At 50.7% G+C, this 21,624-nt stretch overlaps 5 protein-coding genes across 5 annotated transcripts; 2 read left to right on the top strand and 3 right to left on the bottom strand.

Moving 5' to 3' along the window:
- Window positions 1-1,583: 1,583 nt before the first annotated feature.
- Window positions 1,584-8,066, top strand: LOC100904828 (mitochondrial inner membrane protease ATP23 homolog). The gene is made up of 6 exons (XM_003747985.1): window positions 1,584-1,687; window positions 6,890-7,023; window positions 7,133-7,295; window positions 7,401-7,535; window positions 7,657-7,829; window positions 7,908-8,066. Exons 2-6 carry the CDS (start codon window positions 6,890-6,892, stop codon window positions 8,017-8,019), a joined length of 717 nt encoding a protein of 238 aa, XP_003748033.1. The 5' UTR covers window positions 1,584-1,687; the 3' UTR covers window positions 8,020-8,066.
- Sin3A (SIN3 transcription regulator family member A) lies at window positions 2,559-6,362 on the top strand. The gene has a single exon (XM_029112793.1). It carries the CDS (start codon window positions 2,559-2,561, stop codon window positions 5,913-5,915), a length of 3,357 nt encoding a protein of 1,118 aa, XP_028968626.1. The 3' UTR covers window positions 5,916-6,362.
- Window positions 8,067-8,270: 204 nt separating the features above from the next.
- Window positions 8,271-13,331, bottom strand: LOC108864869 (O-acyltransferase like protein). Its single transcript, XM_029112769.1, has 9 exons — window positions 13,235-13,331; window positions 12,831-13,091; window positions 12,493-12,747; window positions 12,111-12,260; window positions 11,771-11,958; window positions 11,570-11,649; window positions 11,000-11,463; window positions 8,503-8,553; window positions 8,271-8,392 (listed from the first exon to the last, which is right to left on the bottom strand). Exons 1-9 carry the CDS (start codon window positions 13,329-13,331, stop codon window positions 8,271-8,273), a joined length of 1,668 nt encoding a protein of 555 aa, XP_028968602.1.
- A 791-nt stretch (window positions 13,332-14,122) lies between these two features.
- LOC100902567 (N-fatty-acyl-amino acid synthase/hydrolase PM20D1-like) lies at window positions 14,123-16,438 on the bottom strand. Its single transcript, XM_029112762.1, has 8 exons — window positions 16,222-16,438; window positions 15,859-16,097; window positions 15,554-15,774; window positions 15,341-15,460; window positions 15,031-15,233; window positions 14,793-14,950; window positions 14,489-14,652; window positions 14,123-14,291 (listed from the first exon to the last, which is right to left on the bottom strand). The coding sequence occupies exons 1-8, from the start codon at window positions 16,436-16,438 to the stop codon at window positions 14,123-14,125; spliced, it is 1,491 nt and encodes a 496-aa protein (XP_028968595.1).
- Window positions 16,439-17,502: 1,064 nt separating this feature from the next.
- LOC100904681 (N-fatty-acyl-amino acid synthase/hydrolase PM20D1) lies at window positions 17,503-21,147 on the bottom strand. Its single transcript, XM_003747984.1, has 10 exons — window positions 20,919-21,147; window positions 20,205-20,287; window positions 19,810-20,077; window positions 19,448-19,686; window positions 18,953-19,173; window positions 18,741-18,860; window positions 18,457-18,659; window positions 18,230-18,375; window positions 17,908-18,086; window positions 17,503-17,803 (listed from the first exon to the last, which is right to left on the bottom strand). The coding sequence occupies exons 1-10, from the start codon at window positions 20,926-20,928 to the stop codon at window positions 17,635-17,637; spliced, it is 1,638 nt and encodes a 545-aa protein (XP_003748032.1). The 5' UTR covers window positions 20,929-21,147; the 3' UTR covers window positions 17,503-17,634.
- Window positions 21,148-21,624: the final 477 nt, after the last annotated feature.

Genomic DNA, 21,624 nt, shown 5'->3' with positions numbered 1-21,624 from the left:
AGCCGATTGAATTCGGAGCCGGGGTCGCTCGAGATGAATCGCGATAGGGATTCGTCGTCACGTGGAGTTCTTTCTGGGCGAAGAGGGCCGTTTTTGATCTGATGAGAAATGAGAATTGAGCTTCTCTATTCCGATGCTCGAGCCCAGAGGGATACTTCCCAGAGGCCGGAACGAGGAGTACAGCCAGGATGTTAGCCTCACCGTCTTCGGTGCGAAAATCAAAAGAAGAAGGAAGTTCCAAAATATCACCATAGTATGCGTCGAGGAGACTCTCCCCTCCTGAGGAACGATCGAGATGGTCATGTAGCGTGATTACAAGGGGGATATACCGGAACTTTAGCGACCGAATTCCCCCTTCCACGCCGCATCGCCTCGGGGGCCGAAGATCATTGGCGCGTCGCGGGGGGAACATCTCGCACAAGGTCGATCTTGGCTCTTCATGAAACACAAGCGGCTAGGCAGTTTGGAAATATATCTCGACCTCACTGAGGTGATTGCGCATCGATCGGAAAAGTATTTGGTTTGGTGTCAGACAGACATAGCGATTTTATTATATAGGGGGATTCTCCCGTAGTAAATTCGAATGATAATCTCCAGCTCGACTGCAAGCGTTCCAACGGAGAGGCAGTCCTTTTTTCCTTCGTCCTCCTACTCGAAGAAGAGGTCGACGACGGCGCTCCCTTGACTAAGCGACAGAAGTCTTGTGGCTCCATCCCGATTTCAAAACGCTATCCTCTTCGCTCTCATGGCTGCATTCATCGTAGAGTCTTACCCAGCCGCGCAGCATACGTCCGCGCGCGAGCGGATCAGGACTGACGAGCAGCCCCCGAAGCAAGCCTTGGATATCGCTGATTCCATCAGCCTCTCGACGCTCATCGCACGTCGGTAAGGAGACGGGCGAGGTTTGAGGGAGTCATCTGGAGCGAATGATTCTGCATAGAAGGAATGTCGAGAGTTTGTGCTCGTTTCGAAATTTCCAGCCAGCTGCAACCCTCCAGGAAATACATTGATAGGTACACAAAGAGTTTCATGGTATAGGCTGGATTGTCGATTATACGGGGGTGTGAGGGTGATGATGATCGATAGGCCTCGCGATGCCAAGATTCCCCTCCCGCATACTGGTACTTTCTGTCCTCCTGGCACAGTTTCCCTGGTATCTCCCCGCCGGAGAGCGGAAATCGCGGGAGGCGGGGGTCGATTTTCAGCGCGCTCCTTGTAGCCCGCGGGGGCAGAGACCTCTGGATTCGTAGTCTCATGTCCCTCTAATTCAAAAGGCCAGCATCGGCCGCAATACCCGGTAGAGCATTGCGCAACGGAGCTCTACAGCGGGCTTCCGGCATCGATCCGCGATGGCAGAATGCTCAACTAACTGACTAACTGAGTGAGTGAGAGGTATATTCAATGGCCGCAGCCTCTGCGCGCTCGGGGCTCATGTCGAAAAAATGTAAGTCTACGACGAAGGGAGCGCGTATGTGGCGGTGAGAGATCTACCCCAATCTATCTGGATTCTAAGCTCCGCAGTGTACGTTATGAGATGAGTCTCCGGAACGAATCCGCGCCCCCCTCCCTAACGGCAATTCGAAATTGGCGCCATGTGTCTGCACTGTAATGGCTGGCTAGAAAAGGTCATCGCGTGTATTTGAAAGAAATTCGATTCAAGAATTCCGTGTCTTCGCATAGTGAAAAGGTAGGTGCGGAAGCGATTCTCAGACGCACTTGATATCGCAATTAAAATAGAGGTTCTCGGAGCGAACGATGTCACTCTCCATTCCCTCGCGCTTCTTGAGCTCTACAGCGCGAAGCGCGTCAAGTATCTTCAGATTAATTGTGAAGCTTGAGTCTCGAGCAGAAGTCCAGGATGCTCTCCTGGCTCTGGAAGCCTTCCGAACGTGAACGACTCCCGCAATAATTTAGTTCGGAGCTCCATATTCCGGAAGCCCACCCCCCGACCGAGTGGCTTCCCTGCGCTAATAGGGGATTGTTTTGGGCATCGCTAATCGAAAATCACATGTTTCTCCGCTCACTAGACCTATATCAAGAGCATTCGATCCGAGTTTGTTTGGGTTTGTACATGAATGGAGTGATGCCCGAAAATGCGTAAAATGCCATAACAGCTGACCGCTTCCGCATAGAACCCCTATAAGATGGTGACGCGAGTTGCTCAGCTTCCGCCATGCCGTATTTTCCGAGAGCGCAGGTTCGACATGATTGAGTAGCCGGCCGTGTATTTTGAGCGTCGTCACGACGTTCGCGTACTTCGACACTCTGTTGGAGGTGGAAATCAACGAAATCGGCTCCAGGACTGAGGCGTCGTGAGTCGCAGAGAAAATGGCGGCAAACAGTGACGTCAGCGGGCTCCGAATGCTCAAGCAACCTTCCATGGCTTCCCCAGCCAGAGTCTGTTTACAAGATGGCGAACGAAACGACGGTTTAGGTCGCTGCACTTCGACTTGATTTCGTGTTACGATATCGGTGGAAATACGAGACGTATTCAAGTGTCAGGACAACCAAAAGCAGACCAGAGCAGTTGGTAGCTCAAGGAATTCGGCTGTGTAGCCATGAACGCAGGGTACGGCCAGCAGCGGATGTCGGTCGGCACTGGAGGCCCGGGCCGAGGTGCTCCCCGAGAAGAATATGGCTCTGGAAATCGTGCTGGTTCGAGTCAGGGTGCACCTCCGTCGCCAAGTGGTGGTCAGGGAGGTCAGTTCCAACGACTGAAAGTAGAAGATGCGTTATCCTACCTTGATCTCGTGAAGCTGAAGTTTGGCAGCCAACCTCACGTCTACAACGACTTCCTCGACATCATGAAAGAGTTCAAGTCCCAGAGTATCGACACTCCTGGCGTCATCCAGCGTGTTTCCAACTTGTTCAGAGGCCATCCGGAACTCATTGTGGGCTTCAATACGTTCTTACCGCCTGGCTACAAGATCGAGCTTCAAGGCAACGAGCAAGTGAACATCTCCATTCCCGGCAGTAATGTATGTCACACAATTCATCCGAATGGCCCGCCGACTCCGAATATCCCACCGAAAAGTCCCCCTCAGGCGCCAGTCGAGTTCAACCATGCCATCAACTACGTGAACAAGATCAAAAATCGCTTTGCGGGTCAACCCGATGTGTACAAGAAGTTCCTCGACATCCTCCATACCTATCAGAAGGATCAGAAGAGTCGAGAGTCGTCGGGCTCCTTGTCTGAATCTGAGGTTTATCAGCAAGTCGCGGCTTTGTTTGAGGATCAGGACGATCTACTACAGGAGTTCGGCAAGTTCCTCCCCGACGCCAATGGGGGTCCAACGTCATCATCAATCGAATTCAGCAAAGTTACGTCGCAGGCTCTTTATGCTCACAATATGCAAAATCTCATGCCCGTGGAAAAAACACCGCGTTCGGCGCCACCTCAGGCACCACCCCAGGCAACGAGCAAACCCGTGAGGAGCAATCCTCAACTCAATTCAGCATCCACGGGAATACCAACGAAACGAACGAAGTTCTCCAAGGGCGAGATCACCATCAACGACGCCGGAAAACATGGCACTCTGAACGAGTATGCCTTTTTCGAGAAAGTCCGTAAAGCCCTCAGGAATCCCGAGGTCTACGAGAACTTCCTTCGTTGCCTCAACCTTTACAACCAGGAAGTGGTTTCGAAATCCGAGCTGGTTCATCTAGTGACGCCGTTCTTGGGAAAGTTTCCGGACTTGTTCAAATGGTTCAAGGATTTCATTGGCTTCAAAGATTTCACCCAAATTGTTGAAAATCAGATCGGCTCCGGTAACGAGCGCCAGTCTAACAATAACAACAACAATAATAATAATCAGAACAACAATAACTCCCCGAATCATCCAAGAATCATGCCACCAGAGGAGATCGATTTCACTGCCTGCAAGCGGTACGGCGCGTCCTACCGTGGAATGCCGAAAAACTACGTTCAGCCGAAATGCTCGGGGCGGACGAACCTGTGCCGAGAAGTGCTGAACGACGCCTGGGTCAGCTTTCCATCGTGGAGTGAAGATTCAACATTTGTGAGTTCAAAGAAAACCCAATTCGAGGAGCATATATACCGGTGCGAGGACGAACGTTTCGAGCTGGACATCGTCATCGAAGCGAACCTTGCCACCATACGCGTGCTCGAAACCGTGCAGAAGAAAATCAATCGCATGAGTCTCGAGGAAAGGTCACGTTTTCGATTGGACGATTGTCTCGGAGGGACGTCGTCGACAATCCATCAGCGCGCCATTCGTCGAATTTACGGAGATAAGGCCGGCGATGTCATTGAAGGTCTGAAGAAAAACCCCGTCGTCGTGGTTGCAGTCGTCCTGAAGCGCTTGAGGAGCAAAGAGGAAGAGTGGCGGGAGGCTCAGAAAGCATTCAACAATATCTGGCGGGAGCAAATGGACAAATACTATCTGCGCTCTCTGGATCACCAGGGCATGACTTTCAAGCAGACCGACTCGAAGACCATCCGCTCGAAGAATCTCCTCAACGACATCGAAACAGCGTACGAGGAGCACTGCCAGAAAGAGAACCCGCCACCGGGCTCCCACTTCCAGCTGCACTACCCCGCGAACTGGGATATGGTGAAAGAAGCCTCAAATCTCATCATCCACTACGTCCGACGACAATCCGGAGTCAACAAAGAGGACAAGCAACGCATCAAGTGGCTCGTCCGGAAGGTTCTTCCAGAGATTCTCAACCTCAAGGCGGAGGAGATGTCCGACGACGAGGGGTCAGAGCAGGAGACCGTCGGTGATCTAGGCCCGATCGCCAGCGACGAATTGGCAACCCCGATGTTTTTGGAAAACAAGACCAGCGACGAGACCTACACACTTTTCATGGGAGATAGCCATTGGTATCTGTTTCTGCGGTTGCACCACATTCTATGCGAGCGCTTGGCCACAATAAACAAGTACGCGCAAGTACTGCTCGACGATGAGGAAAAAGACAAATCCAATCGAAAGGACTCCGTCGCCGTGGCGCTCCGTCTCAAGCCCCAACAACAGGTGCCGGTCGAAGAGTATTTCAATACGTTCATCGAGATGATCAAGCAGCTGCTCGACGGCCAGTTGGACAGCTCGCAGTTCGAGGATCAGCTGCGCGAGCTGTTCGGTATCAACGCCTACCACGCGTTCACCATTGACAAAGTCGTTCAGAACGCGACTCGACAACTGCAGCACCTTGTGACGGACGAGACGTCGATCAAATGTACGAAATACATTCAGCAATACAAGAAAGCGGGTTACGCCGGCGGAGCTTGTAGCACAGCGGCGTTACGAGCCTCTCAAGAGAACCACTATCAGGCCGAAGGCGAAAAATTCATGGAGAACGAAAATTGCTATAAGGTACTCATCTATCATTCGGAAGCCAAGGTCACCTTCGAGGCTATCGACACCGAGACGAACGAGTCGAACGAGAACGATTCGACTGCGGGCGATATCGAGAAATGGGCGGCTTTCATCGATAAATCCATCGACGATTGCGAGGAGGTCAGAGAACGACTCCTCAAGAAGCCGGTGTTCCTCCCGCGGAACGCCCGCAAACGCCGGAATGCCCAGACCGGAGTCGAAATCAAAGAATTCAAGAAGCCTCGAGTGGAAGAGGGTGCCATCTGTAAGCTGGAACTGACAAAATTCAAGACAGTTTTCGTCATACAGAACTCGAGTCTGCTGTACAATCAGATATCGAGAGAGAAAGCCGTTCGAGAAGCCCGAATAACCTCGTGTAGACTCAAGCATCGCTTCCAGGTCTGGCACGACAAGTGGCTCGACTCGAACTGCACGAATCAGCAGCGCGAACTCACCGACTCGTGGATGCTCGACGGCTGCAGGAAGGAACCCCAGCTAACGGGTCCGGGGGGCAAGCCGCCGCACTATACATACTTTAAATATCGATCGGCAAACGCGTTCTCGGCCGCTAAATGATATTGAAATCATAATGATGCCATCGTAGGAAAACCGCCGTTACTCATCATCATGATTATAATGGTGGAGCCGATGGCGAAGCTGATGAACGGACGAGCGGGTGGAGGCAACTGACAGAAAAACAAGCGGACGAACGGACGGACGGACGAGCAAACGGATCGATTGACATGGATCTGTCCCGTGGTCAAGCGTCGCGTCGCTTGCTCAACAATCCGGTCATTTGTTTCAAGAATGTTTTAAGGCTGCAGCGAGATTTGCTGCACGAGCTGCCGCCCTCAGATAACATTGTACATCGTTGTACATTTGCAGGAATTAAACTATCGATGGAGATGAATGAAAGAAAGAAAAGAGCAATGAAGAGCGAACGTAATAAAAAAAGCACTATGAAAGAAAACAAGTAAAGTATGAAAAAAATGGAGGTTGAAATTTTAACGAAATAAAGAAAACGTCATTGGTTCAAAGAATTTCGCTTTCATCTCGTTCTGCATAGCTGATCTCAGGTCTTCGTGGCCTGGATCCTTGGTTGAATCCTATCGAGCAGAGTCCGGAGCGCTGTCGTCCCACTTGAAAGAGCTCTTCCCGGATATGATTGGAGCTACTGAGGTTCGGACTCGGTCCGTCCACGAAGCAACCGGGACTGCCCCGCTAATAGTCCAGTGGACAGAATTATGACCGCAGCAGCCCCGTGCTCGCCCCTATACTGTGGAAGCTTATCTGAACGAGGCCCCCATGAATGCTCTCGCAATCTGAGCGTTGTGGTCGTATCCCTGTGGAGGAGAAATCTCCCTATGGAGGAGTGACATTGAAATGATAGAGGATTATGCGATGACTGATGACCCATCGTGAAACAGAGATGATGATCTTAATCCGACGACAAGAAAGTTCAACCCTGATCTCCGCTCGAGGTGCGATTGGCATCGCTACCTTCGGGGAGTCTAAATCAATGGATGACGTGAGGACTTCTCTCGACACAGATGGTGCAAACTAATGCGACGCCTCAAGACGCGAGCGGCTTCGACCTCTACCCCGAGAGGAGAGAGAACTCCAAGACAAACCTACAGAAAGCCCTCGGGTTCATGTGGAGCAATCCGAGGGTTGAGAAAATCAGGTGAGTCACCAACCCGCTCCCTTTGTGAAAACATTCTTGCCCGAAACCTTTTGGACCTGATCGAGCTTCTGTCGCGCCCGATCCACTCACGATCGCTGTTCCTCTATAGATGCGAGGTAGCCGTACAGAAGTGCATGGACACTTCACCTCTGGTGAAGACGATGATGTATGCCTTGAGGGCGGCGGGCTGCGATATTGATCCTAAGCGACATATCTCATGTGAACCGTGTCACCCGGACGTGACAGGTGGATTCGACGCTGAAATGAATCAGGTGAGCACCGATACTCTCATATTTGATTTCCGGCCGCTGATCGCGTCCATTAGACTTTCTCGATCGGTATCCGCTCACCAATTCGAGACCTGTGATCCTTCCCAGATAATCATTTGCCAGAATGGGTCTCATTCCCGGGGAGTTATACAGTCGAACCTCGCACATGAAATGATTCACATGTTCGACTTCTGTCGAGCAAAATTCGACTTCAAAAATGCGGAGCACGTTGCTTGTTCGGAAGTGAGTACGCCGTGGTCGCATATGATTTAAGCTTCCATATCATAAAAAAAAACAGATCCACTCAAGCTCTCTTACGTGAAATCGGGGGCATCGAACTCATCCCTCATGCCTCACGCTCAAGGTGCGGGCCGCGAACATCCTGCATTGCTCGTTCATGACAGCGATGCTCCAGGGAGAGACCTCACCATTCGACTTTGGAGCAACGCACAAGAATTGCGTCAGAACGAAGGCAGTCAAGTCTGTGATGGCATCATCGAGCCTGACGAAAGAACAAGCCGAAGAAGCTGTCGATAAGTAAGTAGTACATCTATTTCCGCGGAGTGATCCATGACCAAGTGGCGTCCATCTGATTCCTTCCCTGCTTGACTTCAGAGTGTTTCCTTTCTGCTACAACGATCTCGAGCCCATCGGCCGACGTATCCGTAGGAAGTCAGAGGACATGGAGAGGTCCTACAGAGAGCGATACAGCTTCGCGTTATCCTAAGTCCTACAATGTATTCGAGTATAGTGAATAAATTCGATGTATTTTCATATTATTTATTATTCCCGTCTTTTTATCGTGATTCATGAGATCGGTCTTCTCGAATCAATCGGTGCTTTCGCTGTATCTGGGGAGCTCGAGACCCGTGACGCGCTGCATCGCGCTTCAACCCATTGATCTTTCCCTTCGTCAGATGAGAGAATGACGATTAGGTGGACACGATACGGAGGGGAAGAATTTTGATATCATCATCATCAACACGCACAAGTCATCGAAAGAGCTCCTGCGCAGGCATACCGCACCTGGCCGAGCTTGAAGCAATGATCCGCACATTTCTCGGGGAAGAATGGACATCCGTGACCTTTCATGCGCACATCTACGGAGGGGAAGATAGTCTGAGTGGGAATTGGTCCGATGGATTTGCCGCTTGAGCTCGAAATCAAGAGAATAATAGTGTTGGTAGATATCTCGGTGGCAGAAGCAAACCTTCCTCACTGCTCTCGTCCGAGTCGAGGGAACCTCCGTTGACTCCGTCGTCTGCGGATCAATCAGGAGCTGAATTAGGAAGAGCTCCTTGTATCAGATGAGATAACCGTCAGATTAACGGGCCTCCTTCCGCATCTCCTGCCGCTTCTCATACCTGATAACAAGAACGTCAGCACAAGCAGAACGATTGAGACACGGAGCATCTCAGCGATGGTCAAGCCGGGAGTCCAGTCGATCCAAATGTCAGCAGCAGTCTGGCACCGGGTACGGTCGTCGCGAAGCGAGAATGCCCCACAGATGGGGACCTCTTTCCGACGATGGTACTTTCCTATCTCGTCTATTTCCATACGATGATTCCGACTTCGCCACTCGTTCGGGAATCCGAAAAATATATATCTTAAAACGAAGACCCAATTTTGACGCTGAGTTAAGGAGTTCTTCCTTGCCCCGACAATTGGAGATTTTAATGGGACATGGGCATAGATGTAGCGGCGATTGAGACTAGCGGAGCCTCCCAATGATCCGATTTCAGACAGACTTGGAGATGTGATGAGATTAGGAGAAAGAATCCCCCAAGAAGAGGAATATTCCACTCTCGATCCATCGCTCGACCATTCTCGTCCGGTCTCCGCTTGATAGAGAAGCTTTTTTGACGGGTGGTTCCGTCTCCGTTTTGATAGACCTCAACTCAATATCACATGGCAAATATAAGGCTCACGGTCTCGAGCCCGAATCCCGGTACCACCGCATTGACATTTTATCTTCAAGATGCAAAATGTTGGTCGGGCTGAGGGCTCCGCGTAGTGACCGGAATTGAGCTACAGGCATCGTTATGTAATCGAACGATTCGAAACATCTTATCGTGGGTTGTTTCAGTCGGATGCCGACGCCGTGAGTCGTAACGCTCCGTTGAGCGGGTCTTCCCTTGTTCACGAAATCCGTAGTCTGCTGACTCCGACCACGGGACGTGGCCGCTTTTTGGCTCTATCAAAAAATGCTTCAGTACGTGGCCGTGAGCGCGTTCCTATTATACGGCAAAGCTCACGGATTCCTGGTGCCCCTGCTGCTGGAGAGACCTGGTCTCCCCGCAGGAAAGAATGTGGGAATGTTCTTCTGCATTAAGCCATCCCGAAAGCCGGCGCTCCCCCGACTGAACCTTCCTATGCTTCGTGGAATGAATTGTGACCGTGATGCAGCTTACTGCGGTAGCACCTGAGAAGTACCAGATCGCTCAAAATCATCGGAATAGGAGCCATGTCTCCTGGGGGATCTCACTTGGGACTGGCACTTGTCTGACTGATCGATTACGCGTGAAGTGATATCAAGAGTTCTCAAACGTTCGAGATGAAAGAACCCATCGGGATCCCCTCGCCTACTAGGGCTCATATTCGTCGCAGTAGCTCCCAAACTCGGAAGGCTGGGGCCCTGGGTAGTAATCAGTAATCAGGTTCGTCAGACTCTTATCCTCGCAGTACCGCGTATTCCGCGCGGAGTGAAGGAAGGGTAAGGAATCATTCATTAACTTCTCCATTGTATCCGCGGCAAGCATGATAGAATGCTCATCATGCTCGTCTCGCGGTAGCGGTGATGATATCGCGTGATGGGCGATTTCTTCTATCGCGATCAGAGCTTTGATCTTCTCCGATAAGTAGCGAGGCTCCATATAGGCCCCAAGAGGTACGGCGAGATATCTATTTGAGGTTTTTTACTTTATTTCCCTTTGATTTTCTCGGAAATTCATCCCTTTTTCCCTTACGAGATTTCGGAACCTCCTCACAGACTCTAGTACTCCGAGAACATTCGGCGTCGAGCCTCCCCGTATGACCTTATACGGGATATCGGAGGATTGTTATGAGGACAGTTTTTCCCGAATCGAAAACGGAGTTTCAATCTTTTCCACGGGTCGAATTAGCTCCCTCATTGCCTTACTAAAGAGTACGAATCCTCTTCGTCTCATTCAAATGCGGGTTGAGCATCTGCCCATGCAGATATACCGCATCGGAAGCGCTTCCCCTCATTGAAGTCTCATGTAGCACCGCGAAGCTCTCTCTTCACTTCCCTGAAGACGGGAGGATATCGCTTTTTGCGAACCGATTTTTCCGCGTTCTCCCGAAGATGAAGCTCAACACGATCAGTACGGGATTCTCTATCACGTGGTGGAAAAGAGCTCCGACGACACAGCTCAACAAGACGTGAATAATGTATCGCTTCAAGTATTCACTATGCGACAGGAGTAATCTCTCCCTGGTGGTAGCAGATGTGCACATGAATACAAACATGTGACTGAGGTAGATGCTAAAGGCAAATCTCGAAAGTTCAGAGCACATCCAGGACAGCGGCCTCGGATATACTAGATTATTCGGGCCCGGCTCTCCCGATGGAAGAAGAGTTTCTTCATCTTTGATGCCTGTAAGTATCGCAGAACGTCGTCGGAACGAGTGGTGAGGAGTAAAGATCCCATCGTAATGAATCATAGAGCCAAAGTAATGCCACACACCACCGATTGAGTTTTCTCGTTTGCTGCACTTCCGTCGATGCTCCCTCAATAGGTAAAATGTCGCGATGCAGAGAGCCGCGAGCGGTCGATGCACCGCGGCGTACAACGCCGGATAGAACGGTCGTTCCGTATAGTCCCAGGATCGGCTTATCCATGGGTGACCACCCAAGACGGCGTACAGCATTGCGGTTGTCGAGAACACGTAAAGTTCCGCACGTCTCCCAGACAGCTTTTGGGCATCAAGCATCTTACTATTGTGCAGGCTCCCGGCGATGTAACCGACGACCACGGAAGCCAGATGGCATGAGGGTCGCTGGTACACTTCAGTCGAAGCCCGCCACACTTCTTCAATCGTTTTTCCCGACATAACAGTGGGAGCATACTGGAACACCAAGCTTTCCAGCGCGACGTATGCGATGGAAGCTGCTCCGATAAGACCCAGCAGAACCATGCGATACCTTTTCCTGCGGAGAAAAACCTTAATTTAGCTCGACTTGCAACGGGCAGGAGGGAGGAGGGGGTTATCTTTGCTCCAGCGGCCGAGTAATTGTGAATACGGTGCAGTCGAACCTGACAACCAAGCAATGTATAGTCCAGACGACGATGAAGATTTGAAAATCTGCGCTGATGTACCACAGATGAGGTAGGCACTGAGGATCGTATTCCAGAAACGACCAGAGTCAGCAAGCTCCCATTTTCGAACACGTTCCGGTAGTTTATGATTTCCGACTGTCGTTGTGGAGGAATATCGCCCACCGAAACCATACTCACCCCGCTCCGCAGTGGCCGAAAATTATTCGTATGGGTGGGAATCGTCCACCAATTGCTGATGCAGTTCAGAAATCTTTGTTTCATTATGAGCAGACTGGCGGGACCATTACAGAAGATTGGGAACAGGGGAGCAATTATCAATATCAAGAGGGCTGGAACGGTCAGCCTCACGTACCGGACAAAGATGCCTGAGGAGATAGGTTTTTGATGAAACCTGCGTACCCTCTCATCGTTTCGTTATTCTTAGGCCGGGAAACTTATTGAGGATGAACAGGCATGGAAATCGCGCCGGAACCCCAGACCGTGAGCAGGATCCCCAGCGAATAATAAAACCAAATACCCATTATTGCGACCGAGAGAGTACGACGCGTCCTTTTCTTAGCGATGAGAATCCCCGTGATGCAGAAGAATATCTCCACGGACACGTGGGCGTTCGAGATGAAGCAGAAGAGGAGTCCGTCGCGCATCTCGTAGTATCGCAGAGAGAGACCTAATGGGAAAGCAAGTTGACTTTGTATAGCCAGGAAGACCTCTGAGCGGGCGGTGAATGCATCGAGGGGTGCCCACGTGGGTCCTGCTTCAATACGGGTAGCGTAAAAAGCAGGAGCCTTCGGAGAGGGAGGGAGCGACCGCCTAATTGTCTCCCCTCTTTTAATCCTCCGATGACTGGACGTGCATTATTTAAAGATTTTGTCGGAGCGCTCTCCGGGAACTTCACGAACCGACGATATGGGGCTCCACTATGGCGTAGGTATGGCCCAGAAGGACCCAGAGAGTCGCTAGAGCCTTGAATGCGTCTATCGAGGAGCAGGGCCTACGAGCCGAGGGCGAGACGGATGGTCCCAACAAAACGAAACCGATGATCAGGAAGAAGATCCAGCAGCCGAGGAAAAGCAGTGATGTTTGTTGAAACACGTTCAAGGGCGTGGATGAGGATTGACAGGAATCCACAGAGGCGTTGAACCAATCGTTGAAGGCTTGGGTCGACGACGCGAATGTTAAAAAGTGAGACTCTACCCTGATTTTTGTCCTTCTCTTCGGCCTCTGTCAAACTCCTCACCGGACTGATATACGGCTTGGATTTGATCGCTGCCGCATTCGACAGGCGCACACGCGCCGACCAGAAATGACGCGTAATTGAAGTCCACTCTGCGGTTGTAAACCGCCATACGGTCCAATAGGGAAGCGTTGCGAGGTTTAAGAATCACCGTACAGTAATGGCTACCTCTCGTTGTACCGGCGAGACATTGGTCGAAACTACCGAGATCGGCGAGATTGCCCGAAGCCATTCCTGAGGGAAATTTTCCCGAAGCGTCCATCACTGGAAACAGTCTTGTGCTCAGCGAAGTCAGAAAGCAGAAATATGAGATCTTCAAGAGGAGTGGAAAAAGGGATCCGGACCATGATCCGAAGACCCTCAACTCATCCAGGAACTCTCCGGTTGCCCTGAAGGGTTGAACTCACTCCGGAAAACATTGTCTCGGTCCGAGAGCAGACGATCAGAACACGGGGTTCCCTGGATTGCGGGATTGCTGACGATCGACTTGATCATCAGCTCCATGACTTCCCCCTGCGCTGGACTTGCAGAAGTGAAAACGATTCCACGATGGGACGATCGTCACCCAACACATCGACGGCCGAGAAACGAGAAGGTCAGCTGAACTTCACCTTGAATTGCAACGCTCGTCGGATCAGCTGTTGGAGACCTCAGTCTGTTCAGACAGGCGATATTTGATCAGCACAACGTCTTATGTAGCCCGCATGGGAACGTTCAGACGTTTATATCGATCTGACGACGTGTGGTGCAGGAAAAAGGTTTCGGAAATGTTCCGAGCAGAGATATTCTCCAATTAGCACCCGTTGGCTTTTCTTGGAAATTTAGGACTTTTCTCCGGACTCCGCATCGCTCAGAATATAACGGAATTCCCCATCTCTGTCGAGATGAGATAGTGCTGGAATAGACTCTCTTCGCCGACCTAGGGATTCAAGAGCATCCTGACATAAGTGGGCGAGTGAATCTCCCCTCCATGATGATGGCGATGAGTAGGTCTCGGCGATCAGCTGCTTCAAGGAATTGGAGACGAACCGACTACAGCGAATACTAGATCTTACAACGAGAAGCATCTTTTGAGCACCGGCATTCATTCTACTTCATTAGATACAGACTCCACTTCTGGTATATCGGAGGAGTAATTGCATCTGAGGTATCGCAGTTTCACCCACAAAAGGCAGCTGCTCGACGGGAGCGGCATTTTCGGGTGACTAAGATTACACGATCCGCGGCCGATTGAATTAATCTCTTCGCGCTGTACTGTGTTTTCTCTCGCTGAAGCACACTCCATCCGCGTCGATCTACAAATCCGATCGATAATGCTTCAGTTCTCTCGGTATACTTTCGTCGCAGTTATACAGAAGTTGCAAGTAGAAGTCAGCCAGCCTCCGGAAGTTGATCTTCGAGATCTTTTCATCGTTTCCATGGATGCTCGAGATATCAGCGAGGCTGAGCAGTACCGGAGAGAAACTGCGGAAAAAGAGGCGCCGATGAATCCGTCCGAGACTTCCAATGCATCTAATCTGCCACTGACCTCCATAACCCTCAGGTCGAGGATGCGCGATCTTTTCCACCCATATCCCTCCAATATGAAATGATGTCTCTCGACGCGACCCTTCTCGGGCATCGCTGTCTTGAAGGCATGAGCTTTCGATCGAGATACTCACCGGTAGACATTTTCAGTGAGATTCGCTTGTAAGTAATGCTTCGTATCGGTGTTGGCCACCATGAGACTGGGAGCGACTATGGCTTCGGGAAAAATCTTTTTGACCGCTCTCTTGATCTGATTGTACCCGAAGGCGTCCTTCCCGAATGGAGAGGCACGCGTCGGCTCTGTGCGTACGTCCTGGATTGAGAGACCCCATTTTCAGGAGCGAATCGATGCACTCGATTCTATTCCATCTCGCAACGTCCTCCGAGAGGTCTAGTCATAAACGCTCTATGCGCCCTATCGAAGCGTGCGTTGATTACCTTAGAATCCATTTTGTAGATGTCAACGGAAACGTTAGGAATATCCTTGATCAGTTCCCGGTCAGCTGCGAGGACGTCTCTGATGGTGTATCCCGGTAGTATCTGATGATTGACCAGAGCTTCAGCCTTGTTCGGGATGACGTTCTCTTTAGAGCCTCCTGTGGACAGAATCGATCCGGGAATCTGCTCGGAAGGGCAGTGGGAATGTCACGGTGAGTCTGAGTGCGTTTGAACATACCGTGTATCACGGTGACGGCTGATGTCGTTCTCATTTGTGCGGAGACGACGTCACTACTCGAAAAAAATCGAGAAACCAGCGGCTTGAATAACCACATGTTCGAATATGCGATATCGTAGGGGAACTTCGCATACGGCGCTATCTCTTCCACCAGAGCTTCCAAGAGTTTGGTCATTTGCGCGGCATGAGCAGTACTCGTGAACCTGAATTGTACGGTGGATTTTCCCAGTTTCCCATCAGGACTATTCAGATAGAGTATCGATATCCCCCATGAATTATTATTCCCCAGTTCCCTTTGTGTGTCGTTTACCGGGAGAGAGCTCGGGATAGGGTGGTGATGGCAGTTTCGTGCGAGGGGATCGAAGCGTGTCGAGCTTCGTCCACGCACTTGACTTTGACGGTCAGGTATCCTTTCTCCGCAACACCGATTCTGCAAGCGAAATCATCGCTAGACCTCCGCGTCTGGCGATGCAAATTACAGAGTACGAAAACTCGATGGCGAGGGCACCTCACCGGTACTCACAGGGCTACAGGTTCTTCAACTCCTGGTATAGCATCCTTGAGGATGGGAGGTCCCTCATCCAGTATGAATTCCACTTTTGACTTTATAGTGTTCAAATATTTCGCTATGGTTTTAGCTCCCGCCAGTCCGTGAACTTCCTGATCATGACCGAAAGCGATGAAGAAGCTCCTCATTGGACGATGTTTGCGCTCGATGCGGAGGTTTAAGGCCTCCAGTATGGCCTGAGGAAGCAGAATTCAGAATGACGGAATTAGATTATGTACTTCGGTGTCTGACGCTTGCCTCAGCCAACTTCTTGCTCTCACCATGACTCGGTGCTTGTCGTCGAGAGCCCCGCGACCCCAAACATGGAGGTCATCCGTGTAGCCAGCGAATGGCGGATGACTCCAGAGCTTCTCGTCCACGGGAACAACGTCCAAATGCGCACTGAGCATGTATGGTTTCAGCTTAAGATCCTGACCGTAAACATGGAGAAGAATACTGTGTTCGGCGATCATCCTATGTAATATCCATTCTGGTGGCTTCCTGAAGATTTTCGGGTACTCTGCACGGTATTCAGAATTTGAGTGAATGTCGAGAACTGAACCATGATCATGGTCTTCTGCGTCACAGCCTATTATTTTTAGATTCGATATAGAGATTGCACACATCACAAGACTCGGACCCACGTTTGAAAATGAATTTTTTAAGCCCGGTGAATGCTGTCTGATTGAAGTTCTTGCTAGATGACTGATCGTATGAAATCGTTTCGAAACGCAGGGCTCCGGCCAAGGCTTGCGAAATTGTGATCGGGAAGTTTTTCTCTAGGGCTCTGTCGCTCGGAAACTTCACGTTCGCTTTCAGCAGAGCCGTTCGGAAAGCTAGGTAAAGGGCGAAAGCCGTCATGGCGAAAAATATCGTCGGCAGTAGGCCGGCCATTGACGCCATGTTCCTCATCACCTGGGGATCCGGAACTCGATGAGTATAGATGCAAAACTTCGGAGTGAATATCGTTTTGTGCCTCCGGAGCGATCGTGGCGCTCATGAGGTTCCTGTGGTACTCACCCTGTGAGGAGCGGGACCTCTTTGGACACTCAGACAAATAATAAGTAATATTTTCGGCAGCAATATTCTCACCTCTTGGCTCTCAAGTCAACAGGTGGAGAATAGGTGAATGCTGTGCGGATCCATAGCCGAGAGCTTCGGAGATCCCGGCAAGGTTTCCTTGGAGACGCCCTACAACGCTGACAAAATCGATGTGGGCATCGCCACGGGAGCATCCGCATTCACATTGAGGAACGGGAATCTCGAGTGGTGGCGCTAAGGGGGAGTGGGGAATCATCTCACAGCTCAGAGCCCTCGATCGCGCGATCCTCGAGGCCAGCAGTGCTGCTCGCGAGCTGAGGTAGTCATCGGGAGAATCAGAATGCGCGGACCAAAAACGAGGGGCGACGCGCTGAGTCGAACGGTTTTAACGACCTGCGCTCTCGGAACTTTCCGTTCCTGGTCGCCTGATGCTCCGGAGGTCCCGTCCGAATCGAACATTTTCAGACTTTCTGATCAAGAAACCAAGAGTCCCGTTCTGAAGTGGCTCGGCTGATACTTCATGCGACTATCCTCGTCGACAGAGCGAAAGTTTAGGAATTCTATGATTCGAACTCGACCATGAGCTCCCCGTTGAAAACCCTCACGGCGGCCGAGCCCCGATGCCCAATCGGGTGTGTCTTCATCAGTCGAGGACCCATCTACGGCTAGAGTGTTCAAGAGTCGCTTGGGAGTTCCGCGCGAACTTCCGAGGCGCGTTAGACGGGAGCATTTCTGTTGAATGGCCTCAGAGAAAGATACTGTAGGGGAGAGGACATCTCCCTAGACTCGGCGCGGGTCGCCCCGAGGGACAGCACCGGATCTTCTTCACCTTCAGGCTTCAGAGGGTCTTCATTTGATTCCAGAATTAGGAAGCAATCGTGAGCATGCTGCCTTTCTTTATTGTCTCGCTTTTTCCTATCTAAGAGAAAGACCAGCGAGGAACGTACACAAAATGTGCGATATGGAAAAGTTTCCGACATTCTCCATGTCACTTTGATCGATTGAGTCATATGAGCTCAGAGTTCTGCGCGACGCGTGGTTGCACCATCCGTGTGATCTTCGTCGCAATTCTTAATCAATTGGTAGTAAAAATCAGCTAAGCGTTGAAAATCGAGCTTTGAAATTTTCTCGTTGTTCCCATGCACCATCGCTGTGTCGGCGAAAGTCATGGGTACCGCCGAATAACTGAAAAAGAGTTCGAGTGTCATGAAATTCATCCCGGAGAACTAGGGAGCTTTCTCGAAAGAACGTTCGTCGATTGGACTTCCGCGCTCGACGCGAACACTCACCGGTATATGCTCTCCGTCAAATTCGCTGCGAAGTAATGTTTCGTGTCGGTGTTAGCCACCATCAGACTCGGCGCGACCAACGCGGTGGGATGAATCTGCCGAGTAGTTTTCTTAATCTGACTGAATCCGAATGAGTTTTCGTCATGTGGAGATGCGAGCGTCGGTTCAGTACCCGAGTCCTGCCCCAAGGAAAGGTCTTTGAGTTAAGAGGTAGTTTTCGAGTAAATGTTCAGAGGCTCATGCCTGATTCGAATAGAATGTCATGTACTTTATCCATCCGATCACTGAATGAGCCCACGGTGATCTTGATCGACTCGCTCACCCGGAATATCTCCACGCTGACGTTGGGAATATCTTTCACGAGATTCTGGTCGAACTCGAGCACTTCTCTGATCGAATATCCCGGCAAGATACGATGATTGACCAAAGCTTCTGCCTCGTTCGGTATCACATTCTCCTTAGATCCACCTTGAAGGGCGTGATATCGAAGTCATCAAAGCTCTGTCGTCACTGATTCCTGATATCGTGAAGAAGGATGAAGTCGCTCACCTTCGATCACAGTGACGGCTGATGTGGTCCGCATTTGTGAGGCGAGCGTATTGACCCTCGACATGTGCAGCCACAGCAAAGGTCTAAAGAGCCACAAGTTCAGGTACACGACATTGAAAGGGAACCTCGCGTAGGGCGCTGCCTCTCTCAATAGGGATTCTTGTAACTCCGTCAGGTGTGCGGGATGGGCGTTGCCGGTGAACCTGTGCGGCCGAAATACTGGCTTCGAACAAAGACGTGGACCCTCATCACCAGGTTATGGTCGAGACTCAAATGCTTCTTACCGAGTGAGAGCTTTGGCGAGAATTGTGATGGCTGTCTCCTGGGATGGTATCGATGAGTGTTTCGCCGCGTCCGTACATTTCACTTTCACAGTGAGATATCCTTTTTCGGCCACGCCGATCCTGCGGGGTTGAATGCCGTCTTTAGAAGAATGCGGGGTTTCCCCCAGTTGCCGTCGCCCACTCTCGCGAAGACAGCAAGTGTTGTAACTCACAAGGCCATTGGGTTTTCCAATCCCGGAACACCTTTCTTGAGGATGACGAGACCCTCGTCTAGAATGAATTCTAATTTAACCCCCGTCGAAGCCAAGTTCTCAGCTATGGCTTTGGCTCCATTGAATCCACTGATTTCTTCATCATGTCCGAATGCAATATAGAAGCTCCGTTTGGGTACTTGTTTACGCTCAACTCGAAGAGCCAAGGCCTCCAAAATGGCCTGTAACGAGAAGGCACCGTACAGTCAAACCTTCATAAAACAGGATTGGAGTGTTCCGACTCCTGCGGTACTAGATACGGGGTCATTTTCGACTCGTGATGCAGAATCAACATCATCCCTATTGTCCGAGTCACAGCATGGACACGGGGATATTCCCGAGTCTCGTGAATTTCTGACTTGGAAGATTCCGTTCCGTGAGGAACTGAATTTAGTTGAAATGGTCAATATTGGTGAGCTCGCTGCTGGGAGGCTCTCGCCGATAGCATCAACTCACCATCAGGTTGTGCTTGTTATCGAGAGTTCCCCGACCCCAGACATGGGTTTCGTCCGTAAAGCCTTCGAACGGTGGGTGCGTCCAGAGTTTTTCGTCTACAGGAACCACGTCAAGGTGGGCACAGAGCATGTAGGGTTTCAATTCGGCGTTCCGACCGCGGACATGAATGAGAATGCTGTAGTTCGCGATCGTTTTGTGAGTGATCCACGACGGGGGATCGGTGAAAACTAAGGGAAACCCTGAGAGCAAGAGGACTCTCTTGATGCCGTAGATACGACTCGAAGGACCTGCCTCGATATCTCGGATGATACATGATATAGCTATCTATCGATGCCTCGGAAGAGACTGCCACCCGGACCTACTTTTGAAGAGATACTCATTGAGACCCCTGAAAGCGGTATGATTTATTCTCCACGGTGAATACCGATCATAGGAGATCGTGGCGAATCGGATCACGTCGGAGAGACCTTCCGCTATGGAAACCTCGAAATTTGTCTTCAAGCCTTCGCCTTGGAGATCTTCGACATTTGCTTTCAACGTCATCGTACGAATCGCCAAAACCATGACGAGTCCTACGAAAGCGAGGAGGACACCTAGCAGGATCTTCATCATAATTCGTTTCGAATTAATCTGTGAACGAGATTTCCTTCAGGTCATTGTCGGATCAGGAGGATAACCTGTAGCAGAGAGAAGCGAGAAACCATGGTCGCTATCGAATAAAATTCGTGGTGCGTACGAATCATGTGTATCCACTCACATGAGGTTTCCGCTGGGTGTTTGAATACATCTCGTCTTCTCTCGCTTCACCGTCGAGCAGCCCGAAAGCCGCCGGCTCGTTTACTGCAAATGGTCCAGAGATGAAATCCCTCGCAAAGGTTGATCTGGCCGATAGCTTATACTTCCGTTTGACGCTTTACGGCGTCTTTCGCAGGTTAGTGATGTCACCGTGATGGCTCTTCTCGTCCACGGAGAGGAGAGAAAATGAATCTCGATCCTCAGGCCGAGTCGACTCTGGGTCTCATACATCCTCGGCCTAGATTTTATCGACGGCGCTGAATTATTTATTTTCTTACTTCGCTCGACAGCGAGATGAAATCGGTTTCCGAGAATTCCTTCCTCGATGGTCTGCGTCGAGCATCTATCCGGTCCCGCTCAATACCCTCCCTCTTAGGGTTGAAAAAAGTACTAGACGGCAAGGGCATCCAAAGGTATCGAACGTATGATATCTAGCCTCGGAGTTTGAATAGAGGTTTTCCGATATCGACTCGGATTCCAATGAGAATTCTTATCATCAACAAGACTCCAGGATAATGATACACCGGTTCAAAGTTCATGGATCATATAGCTCAAGATTTATCGCACACGCCGTTGACGTCCTCTCGATCAGGAATCCGGTCACGAACATTCCAGAAAGTTGCGAGATTGACGGAGCTCACTGAGAGGCTAGCTCTGGCTTGCGGGAAGTACTCACCGGACGGCATTACTCTTAGTTGTCGCAGCAGAGTTTCAGGAAGTGAGCATCCGGTGGAGAGGAAATCCGCGTTTCGATAAAATACGGCGTCTTCCGGATGCGAGTCCCGCACCAGGAACCACGAGCTTGGCGAGGAGCACCTGGACTCGCATTCCTTGCCTCTCAGCTATCTAGGAGAACTCGTTTCTCTGATGATACTCTTGAGTAAGACATTGACAGCCGGTCTCTCGGCGCCAGCTGTGCTTCTTGGGACCAGAAGCCCTTTAGGAGAGAAGGTCTGTGGTGTAAACAAAAGCGGTGGCGGACGACAGATAGCGCTTCCGCAGCGAAATACGCCCGCCTACGTTCAGGCTAGCGAAGCACTCCGTATCGTTTACGGAACCCTATCTCAATGTCCAGAATCCCTCGATCAATCTCAACATCTCAACCTTCGGATCAGTACCGGTAGTTTCTAGGGGTCTTTTCGCTCATCCGGGAACTTTTTCCACACATAACAACGAGAGAACAAGAGGAGCAGCCTCGCAATTGATCCATGTACAAAAATTCATGGAACTCGCGCGGGAAGATTGGCGAAGCATGGCATGGAAGGAATCATGCGGAAACTCTGACGGGACGATATAAACTCATTGGCGCTACTCGGAGAAAAGGCAGACATCATCCTGCGCGATCTTCTTGTGGCTCCCGGTCCAGCACTTCCGTCGGGACT

The sequence above is a fragment of the Galendromus occidentalis genome, unplaced genomic scaffold (assembly GCF_000255335.2).
Source record: "Galendromus occidentalis unplaced genomic scaffold, Mocc_1.1 scf7180000077527, whole genome shotgun sequence".
NCBI classification, from domain to species: Eukaryota; Metazoa; Arthropoda; class Arachnida; order Mesostigmata; family Phytoseiidae; genus Galendromus; species Galendromus occidentalis.
This window is presented reverse-complemented; position numbering and strand designations above follow the sequence as displayed.

Coding starts and splice junctions, on each gene's coding strand:
- Sin3A (XM_029112793.1), top strand. CDS start 2,559: ATGAACGCAGGGTACGGCCAGCAGCGGATGTCGGTCGGCACTGGAGGC.
- LOC100904828 (XM_003747985.1), top strand. CDS start 6,890: ATGGTGCAAACTAATGCGACGCCTCAAGACGCGAGCGGCTTCGACCTC. Junction 7,536..7,656: donor AGCACGTTGCTTGTTCGGAA/GTGAGTACGCCG, acceptor CTCACGCTCAAG/GTGCGGGCCGCGAACATCCT. Junction 7,830..7,907: donor GCCGAAGAAGCTGTCGATAA/GTAAGTAGTACA, acceptor GCTTGACTTCAG/AGTGTTTCCTTTCTGCTACA.
- LOC108864869 (XM_029112769.1), bottom strand. CDS start 13,331: ATGGAGCTGATGATCAAGTCGATCGTCAGCAATCCCGCAATCCAGGGA. Junction 11,464..11,569: donor ATACATTGCTTGGTTGTCAG/GTTCGACTGCAC, acceptor TTTTCTCCGCAG/GAAAAGGTATCGCATGGTTC. Junction 8,393..8,502: donor GGACGAGAGCAGTGAGGAAG/GTTTGCTTCTGC, acceptor TCCCCTCCGTAG/ATGTGCGCATGAAAGGTCAC.
- LOC100902567 (XM_029112762.1), bottom strand. CDS start 16,438: ATGACGGCTTTCGCCCTTTACCTAGCTTTCCGAACGGCTCTGCTGAAA. Junction 14,951..15,030: donor AGCCGTCACCGTGATACACG/GTATGTTCAAAC, acceptor TTCTGTCCACAG/GAGGCTCTAAAGAGAACGTC. Junction 14,292..14,488: donor CTCACTGAAAATGTCTACCG/GTGAGTATCTCG, acceptor CTTTTTCCGCAG/TTTCTCTCCGGTACTGCTCA.
- LOC100904681 (XM_003747984.1), bottom strand. Junction 18,376..18,456: donor AGCCGTCACTGTGATCGAAG/GTGAGCGACTTC, acceptor ACGCCCTTCAAG/GTGGATCTAAGGAGAATGTG. Junction 17,804..17,907: donor TTGACGGAGAGCATATACCG/GTGAGTGTTCGC, acceptor ACTCTTTTTCAG/TTATTCGGCGGTACCCATGA.